Source organism: Lipophrys pholis (genome assembly GCF_963383615.2).
Source record: "Lipophrys pholis genome assembly, chromosome: 12".
NCBI classification, from domain to species: Eukaryota; Metazoa; Chordata; class Actinopteri; order Blenniiformes; family Blenniidae; genus Lipophrys; species Lipophrys pholis.
In genome coordinates, this window is record NC_137641.1 from 11,420,785 (window position 1) to 11,430,274 (window position 9,490).

Consider the following 9,490-nt stretch of genomic DNA (forward strand, 5'->3'; position numbering starts at 1 on the left):
AACGTTTTAGGATTATCGGTCCTGCCATGTAGTTAAAACTCTCATGAAAAGTCAACTGAGCATTTCTTTTATAACCCTGCTCAAAGCAGGCTGACAACATGTTCCTTTACATGAAGATGGATGTTGTCAACGATGTCTGACAAGCTTACCATCAACTGATTCTCAGACTTCTCTTTCTTGTGCTTTTGCATTAGACCTCATTAGTGAACCGCCACCCCTGTATTTCTCGACAGGGTCATGTTCGATGTCAAGGCGATACGCGCCTATTTTAAACACACAAGACAGTTTCAGTCTTGCAAGTGTAGCAGCTCGCCTTGGCTGGAATCGCACAGCCGCCCCTCGCACTCATTCTGGGACCTCAGCCAAGAGTTTAGAAGGAGCTGGGCTGAATGTGATCAGTGCCAGTTTAGCTGCAGGCGTAAGCGAAGGCCTCGCCGAACTTGCCCCCGGCTGCGAGAATCGTGTGAGAGTCAGAATTTCACCTCTTTGCTGAGGAAGCAGGCTGAACTAATACATGGCCTTGAAACTGTCTTCCAGTACTTGGAAATCCAAGTGGGAAGGCGAGTTACCTCTTCCATTGAGGTACTTAGCACAGTACAGTAAGTTGTCAGTTTCTTTTTTTTAATGAAGCTTTGCAGCTCCGTTGTTCTCTAAGGTGGGCGAATGAAAACACAGTTTTTGTTTTTAAAGCCACAGTTTGCGACAGCAACTGCAAATGATTATAACCTCAATACTAAAAAAAAAAAAGCTGTCTTTACTGACATTTATGGTGAGTTTTGGCTCCTTATTTGACTTTCTGGTCTTGAGCTTTTCAGTTCTCTTCCACAGTCACGACTTGCAGTCGGCTTTAACTAGAAATACTCTGAAAACAAACTGTAACCACTCAGCATTGTATCAGTCAGAAGAAAAAATAAGCCCTTATTAACGTGATGTTATTCACAACATATTTTGCTGTACTCTGGATGGTCCAAAAAAATATATCAATTATTGCGGATTTCAAAGACAAACACAGCGGAACAAACATGGAGATGGCTCTCTGATTGGATAGTTGCCATGGACCTGTCCACGTTGGTTTCCTGTTTGGTGTTAAAGACATCTCAGGGCACTTCAGCTGTAAAATTACAGTAATCAACCACGAGGCTCTGTCGGGAGCTGCTTTCTGGCATTTGCATGTAGCATTTGTCAAAATGGCACTTTCTTTGCAAGCTGCACTTTTTGCTCGCCTCTGCCGCCGCAAATTTTTTATCATCGCAGCAATTCAGCGTCGGCATTAAAATTAGACAACATGCGGCCAAAGGTGCGAGATGCCACCGTGAAGTTGTAAAGCATTTTCTGCACGAGACGGTGGCACTCCAGTGGAAATGTGTTTAGTACTTCCTGTTTGTTTCGAGAAAGACGAGTGCACGGCCACGAATCAATTGAACGTGACATCCCACACACTTTCCCAGCTTTTTGAATTCGGCTTCAGTCGCAGCATAAAAACACATTGCTGTGAGAAAGTGGAGACAAATTCTCTCTGTGAAGTGATGCAAAAAAAAAGAAAAAAGAAATGCTGATACTTTACGACGTTATTAATTTACTGTGTTCAAGTGTGGAGAAATGCAGCCAAGTACACTTGCTGTCATTGGTGCTGCTGAGTTGAAAGGTCCCTACGAAACATTTGTCATTGGAAAGTGGAAGTGCTGCACTTAATGTATCACACACACACCGAAGCTGGCCACAAAGTTTTATATGAATCGCAATGTTCATCAGGGCATTTGTAGAATCTGCATAACTAGGAAATACCTTTGAGTGCAGGATAAAACATCAGACATTTAACATTGTTTCATTGAACGAGAATGAAAGAATTTTAAAAGGGGAAAGCAAAAAAAAAACTCCACGAACAGTTTGATTAACATCTTTTTACCCTTAAAATGGATTTTTGCATTACATTTCATACTGTTATAAAGCTGTTTCTACACGTTTGTCAAACTGTGTCTGTGAATATACCGTGCGTTCTGATCCGTTCCCCACTACAACCATACAGCTTTGATTTATTAAAGCGCAAAAAACACGACACTATCTCACTATTAAAGCATTTACGCACCTGTACATCGTCATGACGCCCCCTGCATTGAACGTGGCAACATGCTGCGATCTAAGACTCCTCTGCTTGTGTGGCTCAGACAATGACAAATTGCCCCCGGACCAAAAGGAAATAAGTATTGACTGATGACTTTGTCTCATTGTTTATTGTAATGGGATGACTGGGCCGCCGGCGGGGAATTGAATTCGGCCAACTTGTCGGCGTTCTCCTGTTTTATCTCATGCAGATGAGCGAAACAAGGAGTAAGTGGCACACGCTCGTTACTCACAATGCAACCTCGCACACCTCATCAATAAGCCGTGACCCCCCCCGGAGCACCGCTCTCCCCGTTCAGAATCCCGGCGTCCAATTTACAGCCGCCATAACGCCGCCTTGAGACGCGCGGCAGGATCGGATGCACGCGCACGGATCGCTTCCGCAAGAAAGACGCATTGTTTTGAAGTGCGCAGAGGTCAGCGCATGATCGCGTGTCGCTATTGTCCAATGAGATTGAAATGTTGGAAAGTCTAATTTGCCTCTTCCGCAGTTACATTTCCATTCATCTAATCAATGCGAGAACATTGAGAATCACGTTTAACAACAACCTTCGATGCAAAGGCGTTTGCACTCGTTGCAGCTTTGCCATCGACTCGGTTAGTGTCCACTTCGCAGGCGGCCTTGGAAAACTTTGCGACGAAGCACACAACTGAGTTTGCAGGTGTGCGTTTATATTTTTTAGTCGGTAAACGACGGCGTAGCCGAGGTAGGCGAGAGCTGCACTGATCGAAGCGTTGCACCGACAAGACCACAATGTGGGGGAACTGCAGTGCGAGATAGTGTTCGAGAGGTAACCAGGACGTGAGGTAATGGAGGTCAACACAATGTGAACAGAAAGCCAACGGCGGCTGTTCCGTGAACACTGGCGCAACCTGCATTGAAATAATGCTTATCTTCTCCCTCGGCCAATGTCTGTGTGGGCGAGAGAGAGACTGAGTGCGTCTCCGAATGAGCTCCTGGTGTTTGCTGACCAGATGCAGCCCAGATACTAAATCACAGGTTTCACATCTCTCGGTGCCTCTCTGTCATCTTCAGCTCCCAAAAAAAAAAAAAAGAAATCACAAAGCCCGTATTTCCTTTTCTTGCTCCCCCCCCCCCCCACCTTTGTAGCGTCATTAACCAACTCGTGGAAACACGATGTTGCGCCGCGCACCCATTCAAGACCACTAACCACTTCTACCCCGTCTGTGATGTTTTACTAACACATCTTGAATAATTCAGCGCATCCTCATCTGCCTAATGGGCTCAGCCTCCCCGAGGGTGTCTTCTCGTCCCATCCCTCATTTAGTTCATGTTTGTCTTTTCCCCCCCTCTGTTCCCCGTCCACTCTTCTTCTGCCGCTTCCTTGTAGACGCCCTCTTTAAAGTAGATTATAGACCTGAAATTAAGAGAGCTGTGGCTTATCCTTGCTGTGAGTGTGTTGGCATCATTTGTATTTATTTATTTTTTTCCCCCCTTTTGAACGTCTTACCGTTGCGATTCCTAAATATTTTTGAAATAGTTTGGAACCTCTTGAATTTGAACCTGGACTGTCTGATTCACGTCCTCACTGATAGCTCGTTTTATTATTATTATTATTATTATTATTATTATTTATTTATTTATTTATTTATTTTTTCTTTCAGACTTCTTACTCCAGACCTTATTTGATGCATTGTCGTCCGTACTGTTTGCGTTCACACCCACTTTTAGCACTTTGATCCAAACGTGGCACCGACCATCAGAGCATCATGTTTCCATGACGACGTTGGTCAAAACACTTTTCCGCTCGGTTTCTTTCTGTTTTTCACGCGTGGTCTTATACGCCGCTTTTTAATGCAGCACAAGAGGCATAGATAGTCTGATAGTACTGAATCTTTAATGAAGCCTCGTAAACGCCGTACTTCTGATGTCATCACGGAAACCAGATTTGCTGCAGTACCTATACTTACTTATTTACATACAGTACATAAGTCATATATCAAGTTTAACATGCCTGAAAATGTGTAGGAAATAGTTATATTATAAGTTATTTATATTGTGGTGTGTGCCAACTCTGCACAACTGCCATGAAAGTCCTCTGACCAGGAAAGTGTATCAAGCCGGTGAATGTCAGAGACGACAATACGACAATGGAGCGATCACATCTTAGTGGATTAAGGAATCCAGAGTGTTCACTGTGGAGTGCTTTGTTTCTCGGTGAAACTAAGCCCTGAGCTGGATTACTGTAATGTGGCTGTTTTTATTCCTTTTACAGGAACAGGGGTATTATGAGAAATATTTACATTAACATCCCACCCATTGTTTATTGACATTCCACGCTGTGCGCGAGCGTCGCTCCCTTTAAGTATTACATAAAGTTAAAGTCGAGGATCCCAAGTGTGACAGTCAGGATGTTTGATGATCTATTCATGTACTGTAGGTTCTGTTGCCATTTTATTCACCAAGGCTACATGCAGCTTTCCAGCCACTCGCTAATAACAGTGCATTTATTCCTCGCGTTTGCACGAACATTGTGCACGTGTGCGTGTACTCAAATACCACCAGGGTTTTGAGAGAAGCCGCCTTTGGAGTGATTTGATATGACAGCTCCTTCCCTCTGTGATTACAGCTGTTAATTTGTCTCGTCTGTCAGCAGAGCTCAGGGGTGGATATTTGTCCATGCGTGTATGAGTCACTCGTGGGATGCAAATTATCACTTCCTGTTCTGCTCGGCAAGCAGTTGTCGCTCCCGCCGCCCCTCCAGTCGGCCCAAATTTACCTTTCCTACCTGAAACGTTTGGCGAAAGAAGAAAGTAAATAGTAAAAACTGCATTTCACAGCTCCTTTTTTGCCGGAATCGCTATGCTTGCGCAGGTTATTGCTCCACACAGTTTTGTTTTTTTTACAACAGCGGTTCATCCACTTGTTTACAGAGCAACCAGGAAACTAGAAAAGAACGATTGAATAATTAGTGGTCTGTAGATGTGAACGGCTCAGAGACGGTGTCGAACATAAGGCTCGTGGGCCAAAAACCGGCCCGGAAGATGCTCCAAATCTGGCCAAACCACCAAGCAAATGGTAAATCATTGATTTTTGAACACTTTTGTTAAGAGTAGCTGACACGAGATAAAACCCAGACCCGAGCTGAGATTTGGCGATGCTGCCATGAAAGATAGCGATCTCATTGCTACCAGACGACCATGAACCTCGAAGCCATGTTGTCAGGGTGAGTTTGTAAAAACATGTCGTAATGCAACAGCTATAGAACTTTTCTGGACATTTCACTGTATTTTGCACAAGGTTTCATTAAAATTGGCTTTATGTTGAGATTGTAGTCATTTTTGAGATAGATAGAAGATATACTCTTTGCCAACAACGACTGAAAATCATCCTTTTCAAGGATATTATGGCACTAATTCTACCTGATCAGCCCAGTCGAGATGACTATGCTGTATGTGGCCCCTGAAGTAAAATGTATTTGACACCCCCGGCTTAGAGCATATTCTGGTGGATTATGTTTACTGCAGTTAGATTTCAAATTATTAAAGCAGCCTCATCCTGTCAGTAGTTTTGTTAGTTTTTTTGCCTGAATCCTTGGAATCAGTTATGTCTCTATATGAAGCCTTGCTTGTAAACTTTACCTACTCTTAAGTTTTCATTCTTCAGTTCTGAAGTGTGTGTTTTTAACCTTTTATAGGACGAGTCACCATTTGTGATTACTTCCATAGTTCACTTGGTTCTTTTAAGCCGCTGTGTTGCATTTTATCCAGGATTAGTAAACTTAATATCAACTAACAATCAGTCAAATAAATTGATTGCTTTATCGCGATTTCTTGGCAAAAATGGCAGAAGCAAATAGGGGAACGCCTCTCAAACACCTTTTTTTTTTTTTTCTTTTTTATAGCTATAGAGATGTAATACGTAACACTGCTCGAAAAAGTGTGCTTCTACTTTCGCCTCTCTTTTTAAAATCCCACTTCCAGTGTCTTGTCAAACCCAATCCCGCTCACGGACTTTCAGCATTCGAACAAGTGAGACGGTTCATTCATGCACGCATCAAGGTGGTCCGTGCTGAGAAAACACTCGGCGCACTTAAAAGCACCTGAGGCTCCATTCAGGAGTCCCCATTGCAGCAGCAGCTCTTTCAAGCCTGCGAGACTAAGTTGATGATTAATTATGGCTGAAATTATTCTTCATTAAGGAGCTGTGATACACAGTTAAGAGAGCAGGGAGTTGTTTCCAGATCAACCTGATTCATCCTGTCAGCTGGTTCTTTGTTTGTGTTGGTCCTCGGCTCAGCCGCGAGTTTTTTAATCAACTTGGCGAGGAGGCAGAACGTCAACAAGTCTAACGAAGAGAAAATGAATGAAAAACACTTTTTTTTTCAGCATCATCCCTGCAGGTGTCTTTATCTCACCAGCCGGTGACGATATGTACCCAACAAATGTATAGCGAGTTCATTCAGAGTTCATTCTTCCTCGCGGGTTCTGAAAAGAAAAGCGACAAATCTAGCAAATTAAAAGTCAAAGTGACATTTCTGACCCTCATGGTCTCTCAGATAAACTATAATTTGCGAGTAAGTAGCAGCACTACTCCAATACTCCATATTCCCATTTTCAGCATTGCTCCTTTCATAAGTACTGCAGCCACTAGAGGGCACCCTCTGGAACCTGCGATGAATCCATCGTCTCTCTTATCCACCTGCAGGAGTGACGGCTCGTCATTTATTGTCGTCTCCCTCTGTCTTGTTTCATTTTCAGGACCTGATGGCCAAAGTGCGAGCCATGCTCGCCTCCTCCAAGACCTTCCAATCCGCCAACTCCTGAAGGGAGGACGACTTTCTCTCAGCCACAAGCCAACCTCTTCTCGGCCAGTCAGCGAATACAACGCCCCAATATCTGAGCCGGTGTCTGTTTCAGATCTCTGCGTTTATCCATTTGAATTTTGATTTGAGTGTCAACAGATACAAAGTTGTGTCGTTTTAACACCTGACCGCCAGAACGCCACTCACCAGTACACGGATTACCAGTTTGCAGGGAGCCTCTGATACGGAAATAATTAAAGTGTCGCATCGTTCGAACCTGTCCAGATGTGTTGCAACAGGCCCAGTTCTAAAGAGAAGTCCACTATAATGTTGCTTCAGATTTTAATGAGTTAAAATAATGTATCCCATCACCTCCTGCTGCTGAAAGCATTTAGTGTCTCCTTCTATGAAGGATTATGTTTTGATGATTTCATCCCCACCTACCCCCTGCTACTTGTGTGCTGTTGTTTTTCTTTCTTCTGGACCTCCCCTATACTGGTTTCTGTCCCGCATCACTCTTTTTTTTTTTTTTTTTTTCCCCCAAAATCAGTTTCAGATCTTACCGTTCTCAACTTTGTGTGGCCTTCGAGTTCTGTTCTGCTGGACTGTACTGTAATGACTTTAATGCAGCTTTGCAGTTGCCAATAAAAATTTCAGTTCTGATTTACTCGTGGCTTTTCATCCTCTCATTGTATTTAAACAAAAAAAAGAAAGTGGACAATGGTCGAGTTTTCATTCAATCAAACCTCTTTGAGCAAGTTTTTATAAATTCGACTGAGGAGATTTTGCTGTCGGTTCTGACGAGGAACCTAAAAATGTGAATATACATCTGGCTTGTGTTGCGACATCATCGCAAAGGGATAAAAGCTGGTGCACCCCTATTCCTTGAACATATCTTTTACAATAATGAATGTGACCCAAATGTCACGTGAAGATTCTTGAAGACAAAAATGTGTATTAAGGTGATTGAAATACAAAAACCCTGACTAAGCAACACAGTGAGCGTAGACCACGATTCAGTTGTCACACTTTAATGGTCGTCTGTACTGTTTTCCATCTGAGCAATGTTTCTTTTCCTGAAAAAATTTTCTGCAAAGTTTTCATTAAGAATTAACATCATGGATGACTACCAAACGCAAAATTGAAGTCCTTCATCAAATCTTCTCTCAAGTTGTGATTGTGAACTAACAAAGCCGTTTGAGCGCAGGACACAGGTCGCCTGGTTCTCACCGAGGGGTGACATTAATCGGCGGTCACCTCTGGTTGATGAGGATGTGAATCTGTGGGATGATGGCATTAGCCAAAGCTTTTCAGAGGACAATCAGTGAAAAGAAGATTGGCGGCGTGTTTCAGGGACAACGTGGTCTTTCTAAAATAACATGTTCTGCTCTCTCTCAACAAGCACCCCTTAATTTGAACAACAAAGAGATTCCTCTGCTGTTTGTTTTTCATCGTTTTACTGTCAAACTTCACTGAAAGTGTCACATTTTTAAAAAAACAAAAACATTTTATGTCCTGTAAACACATCCACACGTGAGATGGACATTACTGTCACTATGACACAAATTCATCCACTTTCAACCACTCTGAGCTGTGAATGTTGGCCAACCTGAAGTCGCTTGCTGTTTTCAATTGATGACATTTCTTTTGGAAAGCTGGGTCCATTTTCATTGACCACGCCCCAAACTTGATTCCCCCCACACCTGTCCAATCAAGACGTTCCTTAAATAGAACCTGTCTGGCATAATGGAAGCTCTCAAAAAGCTTCAACAAAATGCCGCGTTCCAAAGAACAGATGAGGAATAAAGTCGTTGACGTCCACCTGAAGCTTCCCAGGAGTCGCCGGCCGAACGAAACTACCGCAAGAGCACAAGCGACTGCAGGCCTCTCTCGTCTCAGCTCAGGTCAGTCACATTAAAGTGGGGGAAATATGCAAAAAAAAAGAATTTGAGAATGTGGCAAATACGTTTTCGCGGCACTGCACATGGACTTTGCGAGCAGGGTTTCAAAGTGACGGTGAAGAGTTTAGGTGTTTCTCTACAACTTGACTCATTACAGACGGAGATGATTTAGTACTGGAGTGACTCCATGTAAACGCAGGTTCTCCCGAAACCGCAACGCAACAAACGGCCGGTTAGTTTAAATCTTCACTTGACAAATGTGATGGTTTGGGCTGATTCAGGTGGATCCGAACCATCACATATTTCTGCCGCCGTGGGTTTGGGCTGCTGGTGGACTGCGTTTACGTAGCGTATGTGTGTTTCTCCTCTCCTCCTTCCGAGCATGTCTCTGTTTGTGCTCTGCACTTTATGAGCCTTCTAACCTGCCGAGTGTCGGTGGTTTGCTATTTCTTTCTTCAATTCTCTCAATTTTATCTCACCCCCCGAAAGGTCAAAAACATACCGCCTTTGACTCCGCAGTCCACCCTGTTTCATTTCCACCTGGTCCGGAGCGTGTGCTGCCGTACAATTCATCAAGTCCTTATTCTGTAAGCAATGAAAGGGCATGCAAAAATATTTGCTCATTTTAAGGATAATTAGGGCCGGAAACGTTGAAATTCAACGGGACGGTTGTTTTCTCAACACGTGATGAAGTCTGAACAC

At 43.4% G+C, this 9,490-nt stretch overlaps 1 protein-coding gene across 4 annotated transcripts in view; it reads left to right on the forward strand.

Moving 5' to 3' along the window:
• Window positions 1-7,555, forward strand: part of sfswap (splicing factor SWAP) — a 59,618-nt gene extending 52,063 nt beyond the window's left edge. For 3 of the 4 annotated variants that reach the window (XM_080476668.1, XM_080476669.1, XM_080476667.1), the window contains one exon: window positions 6,844-7,554. In XM_080476668.1, the coding sequence (XP_080332794.1) occupies window positions 6,844-6,909 (66 nt within the window). In that variant the 3' untranslated portion in view covers window positions 6,910-7,554. Of the gene's footprint in view, window positions 1-6,843 lie in introns of all 4 variants that reach the window. The other variant, XM_080476666.1, reaches the window with a different exon arrangement.
• The last annotated feature ends 1,935 nt before the right edge of the window (window positions 7,556-9,490 follow it).